This window comes from Barbus barbus, assembly GCF_936440315.1.
Source record: "Barbus barbus genome assembly, chromosome: 6".
Taxonomy (NCBI): Eukaryota; Metazoa; Chordata; class Actinopteri; order Cypriniformes; family Cyprinidae; genus Barbus; species Barbus barbus.
Window position 1 is genome coordinate 25,447,272 of NC_136734.1, and position 19,966 is coordinate 25,467,237.

The window sequence follows — 19,966 nt, forward strand, 5'->3', positions numbered from 1 at the left end:
TACACAAATTATGGATCATTATAAGGAGCTCTGCAGTCTACAAACACAGCAGGTACACACATGCTAGCAAGTGGTGAAAGGATATATAAAACCACGAGAGATGACTGTGGTAATGGACAAACTTAAAAAAAAAACACTTTTTCTATTGGATAAACTGAACTGCTAGAGTATGTTACTGAAGTCTGGTAAAAGTTAATCCACTTGAGCAAACAGGGAATGTTTTATACCTACTTATTGTTTCTTCCAAATGAATAGATAAAAAACATTCCCTCTGCCTAATCCCAGACTATATACAAATGTTTTATTAATTTAAATAGCCTTGTAAAAACTAGAACAAATGAAATTGTTTGAAGAAATACAAGAGCCCAAATATAGGGGGCCCGACCGGTGGCTCCTACTGTGTATTGGTGCGTCTTCTCTGAGACATAAGGCTGAGGTGGCATTAAAGCAAGGTGTGTGAGAGAAGGGGGGTTACCCTCCTGAATCTGACACAGTGGGGATTGTGTTCCTGTCCTAATGGAATTGCAGAAATATTCTGGGGGAATCCCATTACGTAGCAAATGGAGTGCTGTAATAATGTACTCACAGTCATTTCCCCACTGCGGTTAGCCTTCTCCCGCTCCGCCAGAGCTCTCAGGAAGTTATCTTTGAGTTCCTTTCCTGTGCTTGCCAGCTTCCTGGAAAAGACAACATTTAAACAGTTTGAAATGTCTCTTAAAAATCTCTTTCATGCCAAAATGTTCTCAGCTTAATTCATTGTCACAGGCAAACATTGATGCTTATTTTTTGATACTGATGCATTTTCATAGAGCCAAAAAACGAAGTGATTAAACAAAATTCTTTCAGAATTTCCACTGTATACAAAGTACTACGATATGACAGTACTTATGAATTTGGGTGTATTATTTATTTTTATTTTTACCTCAGTAAGTCAAATCACCTTTTAAAAGTGAGATATATCGCAGGAATATTTGTTTTCAAGAAATGCATCCAAAATATTTGAGAGAAACAAATCCTGCTCTGACTCAAATTACAACTGAACTGTAAAATACACCAAACACCTACCAGCATTGTAACAATGATACGGATTATTAAAATATCCAGAATATTGAGTTACATTAAAATGATGAAATGCGCTGCCTGAAAAATTTACATAATCTCAAGGAGTGATTTCCGACAAAATGATATCTTCATAAAATAAATCATACTGCCTCCACCCTAAAACTGCTGGTAATTAATCACAGTGGGAATTGCAATTTAATAAATCCTCTCTTGAATTATTATCTCTGTCATTTCAGGAAGGTTTTTCTCTCTCTCTCTCTCTGTGCTATTTGGCCTTTTTCCATGAGAGCAAAGATTTGGCAAACTCCAGCCCGTACACCTGACATAACACTCATTGGCATTCATCTCTCAGACGTTTCACAGTGCAGTACCAGCAATAGCGCCTTGTCATCCACCCCAAATTTGCTCAACATTCATAATGTCTGCACTATACCCACAGAATCATCTGGCTGCCAGTAAACAAGTATTTGAGAACTACTTTTTTTTTTCTCAGGTTCGAAGGGAGCAAAAACAGGTGAAAAGGCCACCAGAGATTACCCTCTCCTCACATCACACAAAAAAAAAAGTAACAAACTGCCTCATTTAACCTATAAAACGTGGTCACACTGCATGAGTAATCTCCATTTTTGTCTGAAAAATGATTGCTCGTGGAAAAAGTAGTAAACTTCAAGTTCAGAAACTCAAGAAAAGTTCAAGAATATTTTCCAAGTATACTTTATGTAGTAAGAATATCAATGTATTAGTGTTTTATCTGAACATGTACTATTTCAATACTAACTGGTACTAAATTGGTCCACTTTTTTGTTTACTTTTAAGTGTACTTTAAGTGTAACAGTAGTAAATGTTGAGTACATCAATATGTTTCTTCAGGTTTGCAACTAGTACAGTTTACTAGTTACCGTATAGCTGACTTTTAGTTTATGTGAGAACATTTTGAAGAATAGGGCCTACTCTCAGTAAAATGCTAATTTAATAATTTTAAACTGCAAGTATGCACTGTAAAACCTGATAAGTTACGTTACGAATACTCAAAACATTTGAGGAAACGTATGGCCTCAAAACATTCGAGTAAACAAATTCAATTTTTTTTTAAGTTAGTAGAGCTTAAAAATGTTAAAACAATTGGGGTGGGGCTAAGAGCAATGGGAGCCAAGCCAAGCCTCTTTTCCATGATCCCACCCCACTCATCACAATGATAATTATATACAACTTGCTTCCATTAACAACACATTCATTCAGATCGTTATAGTTAAGAGCTAATTAGCAACAGCACACAGGCACATGCTAATGTAGTTATTTAAAAGACTCACAACACTTGCATGTAAAAAGTCAAACAACATGCAGTATATATATTCATGAAATTGCTGTCAATCCTCAACCTAACCACAGGCTCTACTCTTCAACGATAACACTACAAAACCAACATAACCGAAACCTATGTAAAACATAACATAACACAACATCTAAGTACTATCTTCTGTCTCTCTATGTTAATCTTGTGCAAAAATTGACAAAATAACACTTATTTTCTATGTTGTCTGATGCAAAGCATGCTGCGAACTAGAAATCGCAATCATTTTAAGTTCACCTTACTACAACAACATTTTGAGTTTACAGAACTTATTTCAATTAAGTCCAATGAACTTTCATTATTATTTGAGTGAAATTAACTAATTTCATTGAATTAATTTCACTTTTCGGTTTTACAGTGTGCTTGTGAATTTTTATTAACATCATAAATGTGAACCTGGACCACAAAACCACATAAGGGTCAATTTTTCGAAATTGAGATTTATACAGCATCTGAAAGCTGAATACATAAGCTTTCCATTGATGTATGGTTTGTTATGATAGGACAATATTTGGCCGAGATACAACTATTTGAAAATCTGGAATCTGAGGGTGCAAAAAAAATTCAAATATTGATAAAATCGCCTTTAAAGTTGTCCAAATGAAGTTCTTAGCCATGCATATTACTAATGAAAAATTAAGTCTTGATATATTTATAGTAAAAAATTTACAAAATATCTTCATGGAACATGTCCTAATGATTTTTGGCATAAAAGAAAAATCAATAATTTTGACCGATACAATGTATTTTTGGCTATTGCTACAAATGGGGGGGCTTTTACAAACAGGCTTGCTGCTCAGAAATGATTTAACAGACCATGATGCACTTGGGGCCCTGCTCTGTTTATTCTGGATGATGAAAAGAAACCGGGGGGGAAAAGCTCTAAGTAAATGGAACACACACACATGACATTTATTTTGGTCAACTACTCGGCTGCCTGTAGTTCATAAATGTGCAGCCGGATGCCAGGCACTGTAATACTAGCATGAGAGGCCTTTGTTACAGTTCCTCAGTGAATGCGGGACAGGGGCCATAATCCTGTCAAAGTTGATCTGGGGCTCGTGTCAAGTAGCATGCAAAATATCTACAATCTACTTCTATATGCTCAAACAATAAAAATAAGTTTAGTTATTTATGTTTGCTCTTTAAACAAATTCACCCAAACCAATTTGTACATCGATTCCTACAGGTACAAAACATAAAAATAAATTAAATGTACCCTGAATATGTCAAACCACCAAAATGCATAACTCGATCAGCTACGTGACCACCCAAGTAAGTCCTTGTCAAAACAATGTCTGGTATCAGCAAGCAGAAGTGTTAAAAAATATGACCAGCCTGTTTGAGTACATCTCAGGAATAACTTCGTTGGCTATCTATTTAACGAATGCAATTCACAGGGTCTTCCAAGTTTTTTGCGCACCCATTCCTCAACACATATGGATGACGTTACCTTGCAAGTATATGCTAACATGTCACTGTGCATCAACAATCAGGGCTGTGTTGAATTAGAACGACAATGGTTGGAATAGCAGTACCATGAGCAAGTATAATAATAATGCAAACAGAATGACCTCTCAGTGATAGACAGCGATATGAGAGTAACTGTGTGTGTTCTTATTATGTAAGATGTAATGGGAAGAAATTTGGAACACTTCAGGGTGGAACTCAAGCCAAACTGATCTCATTGTTCACTGCAGACTAATGTCCTAGAACAAGTATTTTAGATTAGTCCTGTCTCGTTTAGTGGATGACTGTAAAATGGACAGTTAATTTTTACAGCAACACACATAGGCCTGAAAGGTTTGACTTGTCCATCATCTAAAGTCTTATCCTATCATTGTTTCATGTATTTACACACAAAAAAATTAGAATGTTGCCTTTGCAACCAACCAAAGTAAGTACGACAACTGACACACTGCATTAAGTCTTTATTTCCCAAATGCTAGTAAACTATTATAGAATTCACACTAGGTTTCCATTAATTTAGTACTTACGATGAAAAGATACTCACAGCTGTGTACTATTTGGATTCAATACAAGTGTCAAACAGATGTGTCTCAATAACATTTTTACATAGCTAATTGGAAAGTATGCATTTATTCATTTGCCAGATGCCACATGCACATAAAAAAGTTTCTAAGAAAACATAAATTATGTTTGTTATGATTTATGTGCAAAGTAAAAATAGCATTGAAGTATTACTGTATAGTCAAAATACAAGATAACATGTGCCTACTGAGCATAGATGGACTGCCAGAATTTAGGTATTGGGGGAGAATGGTTTCTTTTGGCTTCAGCAGCCTAGACACACAGTCGCAAAGAAACCAAGCCCCCATTTTTATTGGACTATGATGAATGGCCCTTAGAGAACAAGCCCAAGTGCCCTTGAAATATGGTGTTGATGCACACAGAGGGTTTGGTTATTTACATTCAATTTAAGGGTGTTTCGGACATAAGGCATGACACTCAGCTGGTCAGCATCAGTTTAAGGACAGAGGGCACAATGTGTGTCAATGAGTGTTTGCGCATAGGAGTGAGAAAGGTAAATTCATTGTGGTGCGTTTGCTCTTCTATACATTTCTGAAGCATCAAAAAAAGTTATGTATATCTTAATCAGTTGTTTACCCTTAAATCAATGAGTATTTTGGTGTTATTTTTGACTGTAAAGCTTTCTTAGATTGTTTGTGTTAATGAATACATGTGAGTTGGTCCACTTGAATTTGTGACCACAAAAAAGAGGAATCAAATGGACTAGACTTGCGCCCACAGAAGTAATTAATCACAATGAAGGATAATAAAAGAGATTCTTTCCCAAAATGGAGTACAGATGGCCTTTATTCTTGATATATAGCCCCTGAGTGTAACTGTGTCAATAACTAGGCGAGTTAAGCAGAAGGAAAACACACATAAGAACTTTATCATCACTGTAAAATAGTCCAAAAACAACGAAATGACAAGAGAATCTATAAGCCTTCGAGAGTTTTTAAAATCACAAATTGGCTGAATAGAGATTCAGTTCATAACTGTAAATTGAAAGGTTCCTAGCGTAAACTGACTCCAGAAGTGTACGTTACAGTTTAATAATGGTATCCAACCCCCGTCATGAAATTTATTAGCCCCGTCAAAAGTCCTTAGCTCAAACGTATGGTATTCCAGATGTTTCGAGTTTCAAAACCAGTTTTGCAAAAAAAAATCCATGTTGTTTTCACATGTAGTGTAGACTTGTATAAGATTCATACAATGATTCATTAATTAAGACAACTGTGCTGACTTTCCTTCTCCAGCAATATGCATTTTGCAAAAGACGATTGAAGTTTTAGCAGCATTAGTAGCACTGGTCAAACATAAAGACAAAGACAAGCATAAAGAAGCCTTTTCCCACACTCACATTGCAATAATATGGTGCAGGTTGTCTTTGTTTTCACCCCCTCTGTGTTCAAATAAACTCCAATATGAAGGAGGAATGTAACCTATACCTCTCTGTTGCTGATGCCCACAATGGAACTCTTAGAGGAATTGCATAGTGGTGAAAGTGCAGGAGCAGCATATATTTGAGAGCTGGGAACCCACTTCATCTTCGGTGTGAGCGAGGGACCGCTGCTGGGTCATGGGGGCCGAGGCCCCAATGTAAACACAGGTGTTGAGGAGGCAAGTAAAAGGGGTTACCCCAATCCAGTAGCTAGGGAAACAGCAAAAGTCACGCTTGGAGAGTGAAAACTACCCCCACAAACGATGCCAAACAGTACATTCCCCATCAATCTGACATGACTCTTTATTAGGCCTCATTTGACAGAATTAATGTGGCCTCTGCCTTCACACAGCAACTGCTGTAGCTAGTGTAGCAAGACATGAAACTTGGGTGTTTCTGAATAATTTGGATGCTGTTTATCATTCGTCTTCTTACATGTTGTAGAATTTGTCTTGGTACTAGTTCTGAATTAATCTGCTTTAATGAGATCTATAATTGAGGAAAAGCAGTTCTTCGGATTTTTCAGAATTTAGAAAACAGAAGTATTAAACATTGTAATTTGTATATTTATTTCCTTATTGAAAATGTTTATCCTTGAAAAAAATCAAAATGAACAACAACAACACTTTGTATGTCTTGGAGAGATTGATTTAACCAGTTCTTGGTCATATCTTTCTCTGTTTCTCTCTCGCTCTTGCATGAAAGCACAAGGTAAACAATATTCAGAGGGAGCTGCTTGCTTTGGACAGATGACCACTGGCATGAGTGGGCCCAAGTTCCTAATAAGTGTTCCTCAAGCAGATTGGACAAAACATCAATCTTTTCCCCTTTCAAATCCTTTCTATGAAACATGGCTAAAAGCTTACATTCCACTGCACAACAACAATGCAACTTAAGGATAAGAAATTAGCAACTAAATTGTTGAATATGGCAGCAAGATATTTGCTTGCCCTTCAGCTTACTGCATCAGTTTCCTTAATTTCAGTGTTCTATCAATAAAAAAAGAATGTGCTTACCATGCTCATACACTATTAAAGACCTCTGGGACTATGGCCGGCCAGAAAAATAAGACGCTTTTTATCAACCACAGGACACAAAGTGTTCCCAGTGGCGTTCTCTCAGCTATGCACTGACCAACACTACGAATAATGATTTATCTTCTAGCTGCTCTCAAGCTCAATTTTACTATCTGTTTGTACAGCTGAAAGGAGAGGCAGGCTTTAACGCTTGGAATATAAATGAAAGAAATTCAATACCGAACATTGCCGTGAGCTCTAACTTCTGGCCATCTCATGGCAAATAAATTTGATCTGTGCCGATTTCTAATTATAATCAAATGGCTGAAGTGTTGTCAAATAATTGTGATCATTACTGATGGAATGTCATGGACAAACCTCACATTTTACAAACTGGCCGAATTACCCTCAAAAAGGATCCCTGACAATGATTAAGACATCGCTAAGAACAACAGATGTTGTGTTGAGAATTCAGTCCTTCAGTTGCTTCAAATCTTTCTCAAATAAGAAGATAAAAGAAACATTATATTCATACTGGCCTGGCAGATGGCAGCTTTCAATAGTACAGTGATTTCTAAAATTCAGCAGGTACAGTTTTTTCCTGAGGGCACTTGGAGAAAAAGAATCTTATGGAAAATATTATTTTGGGCTGTTAAACGTCAAGGGAAATTCCACCCAGCATGACAATTTACTTAACTCCTTTTTTAAAGAAATTCTGTGTCACCTCTGATTATATTGAGTCAAACGTATCAGTTACACATACTGTACTCCATTTTACAGATTGTTAACCACTGATGTTTGTGGTAAATGAAACATGCAGTGTCATAAAATTATACTGAGGATATTTTTAATTTGATTGGGGTTCTGTCAAATTTTAAAACATTTTAAACTGTGCTGTCAAGACACAGTCTAAACATTCAACAATAAATTGATTCATTTGATTAGTTATAAACTCCTCATATGAATTTTATGGATTAATCTTTTGACCTGAAGCTGAACTGGTTTCCTTAAGTAAAGTCCATTTTCTTATTAACATTAGCATAATGTTAGTAAAATATATCCTTTGCATGCAACTTTGATGTACAAAATGTAGGAAAAGGTATTTAAATATGGCCGTGCCGCATGGAATGAGTTGTTTCATCTCACTCTGACATTCAGCAGGATTCCTCCATCACACGCACTGTGGTCCATTAGATTAATCTGCTTTGCACATGTTAGACTTGTGGTTCTAACCTCATCAGTCTGCAAAGACCTTCTAATCATACAGCAAGCTAAAGTGGCCATTAACCACAGACAGACTAAGAAAACATAAGGACTGTATCTTACAAAATGTTCTGACCAGCGGAACTGGGTTGTCTTCCTTATGTGTTTTGTTGCATTTTGTAATTGTCCAGTCTTTGTACTACGGTTACAATTTCTGTTAGCCTCGCATTCGCCAAACCTAGCCAAGTATCAAATGTTAAAGCTGTTTTATTTTTACCAATACTTTCTAATGCACCCTCATTTGGTTTTCAGTATAATGCAGAAGAGTCATTTCTCATCCACTCCCATCTCGTTCCACCACTAATTTGGGAGTCTTTTGGTAAATCCTTTACACATTAAAAGGTGGTTCTGTTCAATGTCTCTGCACTGACAAAGCTTTTAACATGCGTTCATCATAATACCTCCAGGTCACTGCAGAATCCATCATATACATCCGGCATTTGTGAGGAGGCCAAACTACAAAGCAGATGATTGACTAGTATCTTTATGGCGAAAGGCTACATAATGTGAAAAACACTTCCACCTCTGCACTGGGATACATGAAGCCACATCATGAAACATCACAGGCCTTAGAGCCTTAGGTAAAGGATGTAGGGGGAAAAGGTGAACTCATACGTACCTCCGCAAAGTCACTAACCACTGTAACAGCTCATAATAAAAGCGTTTTTCAAAGAAGACCAGAGGCTGAGCAGCAAATGAGCCTTCTCGACTAAAAATGCTACTTGCATGACAAACAGCACACGGAGAGGAAATTATAACATAACAAAACAATGCTTTCATAAAGAACAAAATTGAGCCCAGTACACAAAGATTAATTTGATATTCCACTGTTGTTGATTATCCGGAAATATCTGGTGTGAACGTAACTGAGACAAATCACATAATTCACTACTGGTATCAATATTAATCAGACACAAATAAGACTAAATCATCAAATTCATGTGTCTCTATTTAGTGTTTGACCACACAGTCGTAACATGTGGTGGTGAGAATAATCACAAGAGTATAAACATTAGTGATTGCATGACCAAACCTGAGCCTGGTCATTTGGCAATCACATCTGCTGTAATTCAGAGAGTAACATCGTGCCCTATAAAAAGAAGCTATGTCATAAAGCAACAAATGAGGAAATGTATGTTATTCATGTTTAATCCACTGCAACAAGCAAACATTTATATGGTTTTTGGATACATGGTTTCTAGGCCTATTTTTACACTTGTCCACACAGAACACACTGCTGCTCATGTATTAAATATCATACACGGATGAGGAGAAACTGACTGCAAACATTTAGATTTGGATATTATATAACAAATCCCTTAAGTTTGACAAGGAAAACCATGAAAAGCATTTGTCCAACCAAAGCCATACAAATTAGCTTTTTGTACATGGCAGAATGTAATAACAAAATAATAAAGAATTAAAAAAATCTAAAAGGTAACTAATATTATCCTTGGTTCATTTCATTCTCTTATTAAATCAGTACGCTGGAAATGCCCAAACTAGGGCCTGCGGTCAACATTGGTCCATGATGACCTTTGAATTTGCCCACAATGGCATAACACAAGAGGGCAGACAAAAAAAAAAACTAAGAAAAAAAAAATGCAACTGAAGCATATCTTTCTATGTTGTGTTTTTATTTTAGGCCTGTATTTGCAAAATAAGTTAAATTGATTACAAAAAATAAAATTAGCATTTTTAATACAACGTGGTTCGATATAATGCAAAATTTACTTCCAGCTTGCTGCCCTTAATCAAGTTTAATTTTTGACCCTTCACAGTAAAACGTTTGGTCCCGTGTTAGTCCAACAAAAAATTCTGTGTCAGTATATATTCATTTTATTATTTATAAATTTTAAATGCAGTTTCTTAGTCCTAATCCACATCAGCAATGTTGATTCTGTGCAACGGTCTTTCCTGGTCTCAATCATTCAGAGCACAATTCAACACCAGCTTCGTAACAAGATCCACACTGTTAAAATGACTCCACATGCGGCCAATTAATTTTTGTAAAACCTAGTTTCACTCAAAACAACATCTGTAGCATTTCCAAAAGGTTGCCTGCTTCAAGACAAGTAATAAGGATGTGAAAAAGTAAAGTGACAAGTCAGTGAAATAGAACATTATTTCCAGATTGAATAAATCCATCGCAAAGCTCTTTAAAGGAAACTGAAACAAGATCTTGTTATTTCTGACAAATCCCATTTCTTTTCAATGCGAACATGCTGAGCAAGGAAGCTGGCTTTTAATTCTAGCGAGTGAGAATATTTGCTCAATTGATTTGAATGTAACCCAAATTTCAGTTCATATAGGCTGATAATGGCTGAATTAAAACAAAAGAATAATAAGGATTATGTCTCATTCCTGACGGAGGTGTGAAAGGTTCTGTTTCCTTAAACTAGTTTGTCATGCATTCCTTTATTTCAACACATTTAAATCCTAGTATTTTAAATTTGCAATTAATCGTGATTAATCACAAATAAACGCGATAAACTTTTTTAATCGATTGACAGCACTAATATATATATATATATATATATACATACATACATACATATATATATATATATATAGGGATCAAACTATTACCAGTTTGACGATAAATCATGATAAAATTCTCCACAGTTAGTATTACTGTTTCATTTTTTAATTATCATTAAAACCGTATTCGATTACCGTGATTTGAACAGCTCACGATAAATGAATACTGTGGCATAAAGCACAGTTTTAAGTAAGAGTCTCACGTGCGCACAGCAGCAGAGTAGTTTTGTTTTGAGTGAAAATATGGCGGAAAAGCTGGGAGGTTTTAAAAGAGTGCTAAGGGAATTATACAAATTAATTTATGAATGAATTATTGAAGTGAAGTGACATACTGCCTAGTGACATACTGCCAAGTGAAGTGACATACTGCAAAGTATGTCATACTGACCCATACTCGGAATTCGTGCTCTGCATTTAACCCATCCAACGTGCACACACACAGCAGTGAACACACACACACCGTGAACATACACCCAGAGCAGTGGGCAGCCATTTATGCTGCGGCGCCCGGGGAGCAGTTGGGGGTTCGGTGCCTTGCTCAAGGGCACCTCAGCCGTGGTATTGAGGCTACAATCCCTGCCGGTCCGAGACTCGAACCCGCAACCTTTGGATTACGAGTCCGACTCTCTAACAATTAGGCCACGACTTCCCCATGGGGAAAGGGGAAGTGGTTTGTGGCCAAGTATGGTGACCAAGTATGATATGGCTCTGCATTTAACCCATCCAAGTGTACACACAGTAGTGAACATACACCCGGAGCAGTGGGTGCCTTGCTCAAGGGTCTCACCTCAGTCGTGGTATTGAGGGTAGAGAGTTACAAGTCCAACTCTCTATCCATTAGGCCACGACTGCCCCAATTATATGAATTGCCCCAATTATATGAATACTCTGAAAGTTCTGAAACGATCGGTCTTCAGAAACGATTCGATGGCATTTTTTTTCATCTTCGCTCCATGTAAGACCTAAAGAAGTGTTCTTAATCGCTCTGCTTTGTCCACGGAGTTTACAGGAAACAGCTGTAATTCAGCTTTTCCATAAGCGCCACCTGCTGTCAGAATGTGGATTTACAGAGACTTATATTTACATTCAGTCTGTGTGCAGTTTCTGTCTGGCCAAAAATGGACAGAATTTGCATGCCCTGCTGTAGCCTAAATATTGACCGGTTGATGAAAAACAAGCTTATGTGGATTCTACACATTTAAACAATTCAGATAAGTTATCTAGAATTATTTATGGAACAGATAAAATACATATAACCATTTATTAATCAATTATCATTTTGACACAACCCTTTTCTTTATTTAAAGGCTGAAATGTGAGGTTTACCTTTTTATGAAACTTTTTCAATGCTTTATTTAAAAATTTACATTAGATATTTGAACATGCTATTAAACTGATGTCAGTCAAGTTGTCATTTAAAATAAGAACATCATTGGTAATGTTATTGTTTTAGTGATTATGCAAACAAAAAGTCACTTTATTTATTGTTTGTTGATTTTTAAATATAAAACTTGGTGAATTGATTTGTGTCGGTACTTTTTGAACATCTCCAGCACATTTTAACAACACAGTGATAATACTGATAACCGTGATAATTTTGGTCACTATAATGTGTCGTATCCGTTATATCCATTACTTCTGTATTCTGAATCTTGCATTCAATGATGACACACACAAACAAGGATTAAGATGAGGGAGCTGACTTTGAGAGAAAAGTAAGCAATTTGGATGCTAAAAGAAAAGAGGAAGTCAATTATAGCTATAGCAAAAACAAAGGGCATGGAGAAATCAAGAGTTTGGAAACCACCAGCGATACCAGCAACCAACAACTACCTGATCGGCTGAGAAAACAACAGTAGTTGATGACAGACAAATCATAAAAGCTGTGAAAATGAACCCTAAAATACGTGTCTGTAAAATCACCAACAAATTCCAGAAAGCTGGGGTAATGCTCTGACAATCTACTGTCCTCGGGAGACTTTGACACAGAATTACAGATGCTACACAGCAAGATGCAAACCTCTGACCAGCACCAAAAATAGAAAGGCAAGATTAGAGTTTGCAAAAAAGCACAAAGGTGAGCCAGAAGAGTTTTGGAACTGTGTTTATGGACCGATGAGACAAAGATGACCCTTTATCTAAGTGATGGGAGAGCAAAAGTGTGGAGAAAAAAGGGAACTGCAAATAATCCTAAGCATACAGCCTCACCTGTAAAGCATGGTGGAGGTGGTGTCATGGCATGGGCATGCATGGCTGCCTCTGGAACAGGCCCTCTCAACTTTACTGATGACTTAATGTATGATGACAGTAGCAGAATGAATTTAGAAGGGTACAAAACCATCTTGCCTACCAATATTCAAGAAAATGTCACCAGATTCATTGGGAAGTGCTTCATATTGCATCAGAACAATGACCCAAAACACCCTGCCAGTTCAGTCAATGAATTTATAAGGGCAAAGAAATGGAAAGTCTTAGATTGCCCAAGTCAATCTCCAGATTTAAATCTCATTGAACATGAATTTCACCAGCTGAAGAGGAGAGTAAAGGCAGAAACTCCCCAAAACAAGCAACAATTGGAATTGGCTGCATTAAAGGCTGGGAAAAGTATTTCAAAGGATGAGACCAAGAGTCTGGTGGTGTCTATGGGTCACAGACTCACTGCTGTGATTGTGCGCAAGGGATCTGCAACTAAATAATAGCTTTTAATCTTTTATATCTGCCTTATGTTCAACTGTCCCAATACTTATGCTCACATCAATGAGTGGGATGAACTCTAAAAGTGCTGTTCTTTTTATTTGTTAAAAAAATTTATGTTGAAACTGCTAATAATAAAATGTGACATTCTGTAGTTTTGTCTCATATTTATCTTTTAATCATATTTGTAAATGTCTTGACTCCACAGCCAACAGAGCAATTTTGTCTTTACTGTTCCAGTACTTACGGAGGGGACTGTATAATATATATATATATATATATATATATATATATATATATATATAGTGCACATCAGGTAGGAAACAAAGTTGAACTAAACGCAGTGTTGAACACTGTGTAGATCCAGAAAAGACAAACAGTTGCAAACAAACCACCCTATTCACCCAAAAATATAAAAAATTCTGTATTTTGCAGAACATTTATGAAGTCTGTTCCACATTAAAGAAGGTCATAGAGGTTTGGAATGACAGGTGAATAATGACAGGTTTTTCGTTTTTGTGTAAATTATCCCTTCATTGTGGATAACCGGAAGAATGCTTAACTCTTGAATAATGAATAATATGTCTCAACTAATTTCTTTATGTACACTGCTGTCCTTTGTAATCACTTCTAGGTAAACCAAGGCTTTCTTTTATAGTGTACTCATTTCAAGTCAAATCAGGTCAACATCATGTTTAGAAAAAAGAACAAAATTATTTAAAAACCAGCTGCAGCACATTGAATTTAGTTTTTTACATCAAAGCATAAATTGTCTTTATGTAGTGGTTTGTGGATACAATCAATCAATTCAAGTGCCTGAATAGAATAGAGAATAGAAAAGAGATCTGCTTGACAATTCCTCTGTATTAGATATCACTGCTGCAAGCTATTCTTCCATTTAAAACAGAAGAAATACTATTACAAAATGTTATACCATGGGAAAAAAGTGGTGTGGACATCCCCAACATAAAATGATGCCTAGGCAAACAACTGCCTTCTTCGACATGAATGTTTATCGCTGCCCTTATGTTGACCCATGCAAATCTCAATATATAAAGCTTAGGTATTGTTACAGTGTTCAAATGACATGCTGCTGGCTTCAAAGCAGTGTAATTTACATTTACATTTACATTTAGTCATTTGGCAGACGCTTTTATCCAAAGAGACTTACAATTGGGGAATACAAAAAGCGATACATCTCGAAGAGGCAATCAGACAGAGGAAGTGCTCATAACCAAGTCTCAGTCATTGTTCAAATAAGTACAAGCTAGTAAGGGGAGAGAAAGATAGAGGGAAAGATTTTTTTTTTTTGAGTTTAGGATGAAGTCAAGTACTGCCGAAAGAGATGAGTTTTCAGTTGTTGCTTGAAGATTGACAGGGATCCGGCGTTCCGGATAGGGGTGGGAAGATTATTCCACCAGCCAGGAATGGTGAACAAGAATGTTCTGGAGAGTGATTTTGAGCCTCTCTGTGATGGTACCACAAGGCGTCGCTCACTAGCAGATCTCAGACTTCTGGAGGGGATGTAGGTTCGTAATAGTGAGTGGAAGTAGGAGGGTGCTGAGCCTGTGGTAGTTCTGTATGCAAGCATCAGTGTCTTGAACTTGTTTAAGACACTAATTATGTGTTTGAGTGACTAACACGTATGCAGCAACTTTCCAATTAGCTTCATTTAGCACCTCATATACTGGGCCATTGTGAGACAGCCAGCACAGTCCAAGATATCCTCCTGACCATGCCCTGAAAAACAGGCCTGAAGGTCTTATTTCAGCCTATGTGAGCGAGGGATTAACACCACCGTGCATATGTGCAGTCTGTGTTCGCAGCAGGGTTTTACTTGGCTAGTGAGAGATGGCTCCAACCATCAATTTTGAAAGGGTTGAATTTGTGGAGAGTGGCATTTTTTCGAAGGAGTCAAACAATGGACAAAGAGCATGGCTGTGGTTGTGCTGGGGGTTTGGGGGGAGGGTTCGAGCTTGAGTCTCCAGAGCCTGTCATGAGCACGCGAGTTCAGGACATCTGCTGACATTTACTGCTGGGCCTGGGCCAGGCTGTAGGTTTCAGGGCTCCTGCCAGGGCCTCATATCAGGCCTGCGTAAAAACACCAGGCTCCCTCGTCTCTCTGAAACTCGCACCAGAATGCGCGGAACCTGCGTGACCTTACACTTTTTGATCCAGGCCTAGTGGTGCAGCATTTATGAGGACACTGTGAATTGTAAACTTGCTGAGAGGGCATGAGCCGGTTTCGACATGGCCTCGGCGCTAAACACCAGTACTACAGGAGAAATGAATTACGCGACTGGAGTGTTTTTTTTGTTTGTTTTTTTTTGCACGATCCATATGCTCAGATCCGAGCCAAACTTATGATGGCTCCCATTCTCTCTGTATGGACCTGATTTACTAGTGGAAAAAAGTAATGCTTTCACTCATCTGCTTAATTCACATTCATCTTGAAGAAGTCACAGATGCAGAGAAAAAGAGATAGTGATGAAGGAGTCAGGCATTCAGACAATCCCTCGTCTACTTTTAATCACATAAAGAGAGTCTTAAGTTTACTGTTGACCATTATTTCAATGCAGTCATAAGTCATTGTGGAACCTTTTCACCACATTAGCCATCTTTCAGTCAACCATCTCTTTCATTCAAACTTTTCCCATTGCGTCAAGTATTGAGTTTCTCTGGGCAAAATCCCTTCATTTGTTCAACTGTGATTTGTTGGCAGGATACAACAATGCCTATCTGTCAAATGAAGCATGTTATGGACTAGCCTATAACGGGGCAACAAAAGGGCAACTTCTGATTAGCATTCACAGCACAGTCTCCCTCGTCCTCTGGTATTTTATTACCACAGGTGCAGGAGCATTCATTGATCAGATGCACGCTACAGGCAAAGCACGTCTTAATTGAAAACATCTCTATTTATACACCTGCAGGCACTAAAGGTCTCTGAGAGCAAAAGGAGGCCTGAAAAGGCAGAGAGAAAGAGAGGAAGGAAGGTAGAGAGAGAGAAAGAGCACACTGGAAGATGGAAATTGAGAGGGAGTCACTAAAGGGGAGAGATTTAATGTTCGTTTTGTTTAGTTGAAGGTAATTGTAAATCATTCAAAGATTTTAAACTTTAAAGATTTTTACTGTCTGCTTCACTACCCATCCAAGGCTTGGGCTTAGTAAGGTTTTTTTTTTTTTAATAGAAATTAATACTTTTATTTATTAAGCATGCATTGGATCAGGGGTGCCCAACCCTGTTCCTGGCGGTAATATCCTGGCAAAATATCTTCACGGAACATTATCTTTACTTAATACCCTAATGATTTTTGGCATAAAAGAAAAATCAATAATTTTGACCCATACAGTGTATTTTTGGCTATTGCTACCTACCCAGCGACTTAAGACTGGTTTTGTGCTCCAGGGTCACATTTCTATTTCAAATACATGTTCGTTTGCACTTTTTACTTATCTAGGGATCTCTAAATTATCCCAGTTTAAAATATTAAGCAGCACAAATGTCTTCAACACTGATAGAAATGCTTTTGAGCACCAAATCAGCAGAAGAATTTCTGAAGTGGCACTGCTGACTGGAGTAATGGCTGCTGAAAATTCAGCTTTATCATAGCAGCATAAACTGCATTTTAAATATAGGAAATAGAAAAGAGTTACTTTAAATTGACAGTTCACAATATAACTGTATTTTGATCAAATAAATAGAGCCTTGAGCATAAAAAAACCCCAAATCGTACAGGAATTTATTTCATTCTTTAAGAATGAACAAAAAGTTCAACAAGCTATTTAATGAATATATTGGTACCTTATATATAGCTCACTTACATTTAACCACAAAAGTCACATCCCCTCCCCTTCATGCCCTTCAAGGGTGCAAAAAAGGGTGTCATTTGGTCTTTTATTAAAAGTGTTTGTCTTGTCTGCACAATCTCCAGAAGCAGTAAGGCTATTCATTGTGATCCTGGTCACTAATACATGCCTGGTGATTAAGAATTTTAGCAATACAGTATCTAAAAAAAATAACAGTCCAGACTAACTCTTTCACAGAATTTTACAGGAGATTGTTCAGAATTTAAGTGAAGAAACTTTGCAGCATACAACTAAACCCAGACTTGATAGGCATACTAACCATCAGATGTGCATCGCTATGGTAACCTAGGAACAGTACTGACATGATAGGGCCCTCGTGTGGAGAGAAAGGCTGATGTGAAAACCACATTTAGATCACACTTTGCTAGCATCAATTTAAGCAAGTAACCAAGAGCAACTGTGTTTACCTATTCGCTATGTGGAAACAGTACTAAATACACTTAAACGGTCAAATACTGCATGTTATGTCAAAAACTATTGATTTAGGAAATCCCAAATCATTGAGGCCTGCAGCATAGACCTTCACTGGCTATTTGAGCTTTTTGGTTAAGGAATCATGGAGTTTATTGGCTTGAAGTAAACACAATAGCCTTTCAAATAGGCTGTATCAAATTATATGCCTAAAGAGCTATTTTCTTATTTAACTGCAATTTCAACTGAAATAGACTTTTCATTTCTTTCATTTGACATATTATTTTACTTGAACTGAGACTCAGAACTTCGGTCCATTCTGACAAGCACTGAACGCCACAAAGACACGTCTGCAGGTGGTTAGGCAGGGGAGCTGCCACAAGCAGCCCAAGAAAACACAAATATAGTTCTCCAAAAATGTTTCCTGAAGCCTCACCACAGCAACTATGCAATCCTCGTCCAAGTTTACAGCATCCCAAAAATTCCCACAAACATTCATAAACAAAGCTTTTGCCTCTCTCACAGTGAAGGGATGAAAGATCTGTGTTTAAGAAACACATGAGCCGTCAGGTACATCTATAAAGAGCATTAAAGTAAACCGGAAAGTCCTTAGTGGTTTCAGCCAACATTGCTCTAAAAAGAGCCTGTTGTGTCCTTGGACCTTTAGATCCTATAATCTAAGATTATTTGCTACCATCTTACTGTCATTTGATGTCTTTGATATTTACAGTGAATGTGCATCAATAATTGATCCATTCTTTAAAGCCATTGGGCCTGATTCGTGAAACATGAGCAGAATGAAACACTGTATAAACTGTTCGTAAAACCATTCGTACGTAGATTGCGACATTAAATTGAATGTGACAATTTACGTCAGAGTGGTTTAACAAACGATTTGCACAGAAATTCATTCTGCTCGTGTTTCATGAATGAAGCCTAAAGCATTTACTGGAAAATACATGTTCTCAAGGTCACATACTGGTGTGAATTTGTCCCCTTTTCATGGTCACAACACAAAAACCTTACTTCTTTTGGCTCCCTGAAGCAAGCCTGGAGGCCTCGGCAGCTGCTTTCCTTGTCTCAAATTCCTCCCTCTCCAAACTGCTACCCTTGTGGCCCAGCTCCACCAGCTGGCGGGCCAGTTCCTGATCCTGGAGGAGCAATAACACAGAGCTGTGGGTGGTTAAAACTGACTGAATAATATGAAAAAATCATGCAGTTCGACAATCTGCTGTGGCATTTCTGTACAAACAGGCCAGTGTATTTATGACACATTTGTGCTAGTTTTGTGCTCAAGTGCTATTTATATCAATTCTATTTTAGTATACATGCTATTTATTTGGCAAAATTACATGAGCTGTGCTGACAGTTTCATGGTTGCCAGGATCAAGGATTTTTGACACACGTCACTGCAGCCTAGTTAAAAGTGGGTACTAGTATCATTTCCATATGATTTAGTGAGATTCCTTATGCCCTCAAAAGGAGGAGCTGCTTTCATGGCTACAGGGCATTGAGTTTGTAGAGAGCTGCTGCTGAGGAAAAAAACTCAAGACTCAAATGTCAAGATCCATTTGTGAAGACTTAAACTCACTCTTAATATAAATGCACTAACAGTCAAACAGTGAGAAGTATAAATGTCAAATAAAAATGAGTAAAAAAAAAAATCTTTGTAAGGTTGACATTGAAACCATGTTAATGTTCCTGAATTATGTTTTCTAACACATCATCAAAAAATCTGAGCCTAAATTACAATTTAAAAGAAATATTGAAGCTAGATTATCTATAGAAACATATTATATTATACTATACATATAACATTTTATACACTGTTCAAAAATTTGGGTTTGGTAAGATTTTTTTGTATGCGTTTTTTAGAGGTTATTCTCACATGGCTGTATTTATTTGATAGGAATACAATAAATAGAAATATTGTGAAACACAATATTAATACAATTTAAAAAAACTCTTCTCTATTTCATATAATTAAAATTATCATTATTCCTGTGATGGCAAAAAACTGAATTTTCAGCAACAGCCACTTCAGTCTTCAATGCCACATAATCTATCTATCTATCTATCTATCTATCTATCTATCTATCTATCTATCTATCTATCTATCTATCTATCTATCTATCTATCTATCTTTAGCAATGTTGTAAACAGCTGTGCTGCTGAATATTTTTGTGTAATTTTTGTTTTCAGGATTCTCAGATGATTTGAAAGTTCATGTATTTTTTGAACATTTTAAATATCTTTGATCATTATAAACTGACATCAGTTTAATGC

General features: G+C 37.0%; 1 protein-coding gene across 1 annotated transcript in view; it reads right to left on the bottom strand.

Moving 5' to 3' along the window:
- The window catches only part of LOC306870809 (cilia- and flagella-associated protein 299), a 50,492-nt gene that overhangs the window by 29,346 nt on the left and 1,180 nt on the right, over nt 1-19,966 (bottom strand). Inside the window, exons 2-3 of the mRNA XM_079418236.1 lie at nt 18,707-18,831; nt 587-677 (exon numbers count right to left, since the gene is read on the bottom strand). Of these exons, the coding sequence (XP_079274362.1) occupies nt 587-677; nt 18,707-18,831 (216 nt within the window). The remainder of the gene's footprint in view (nt 1-586; nt 678-18,706; nt 18,832-19,966) is intronic.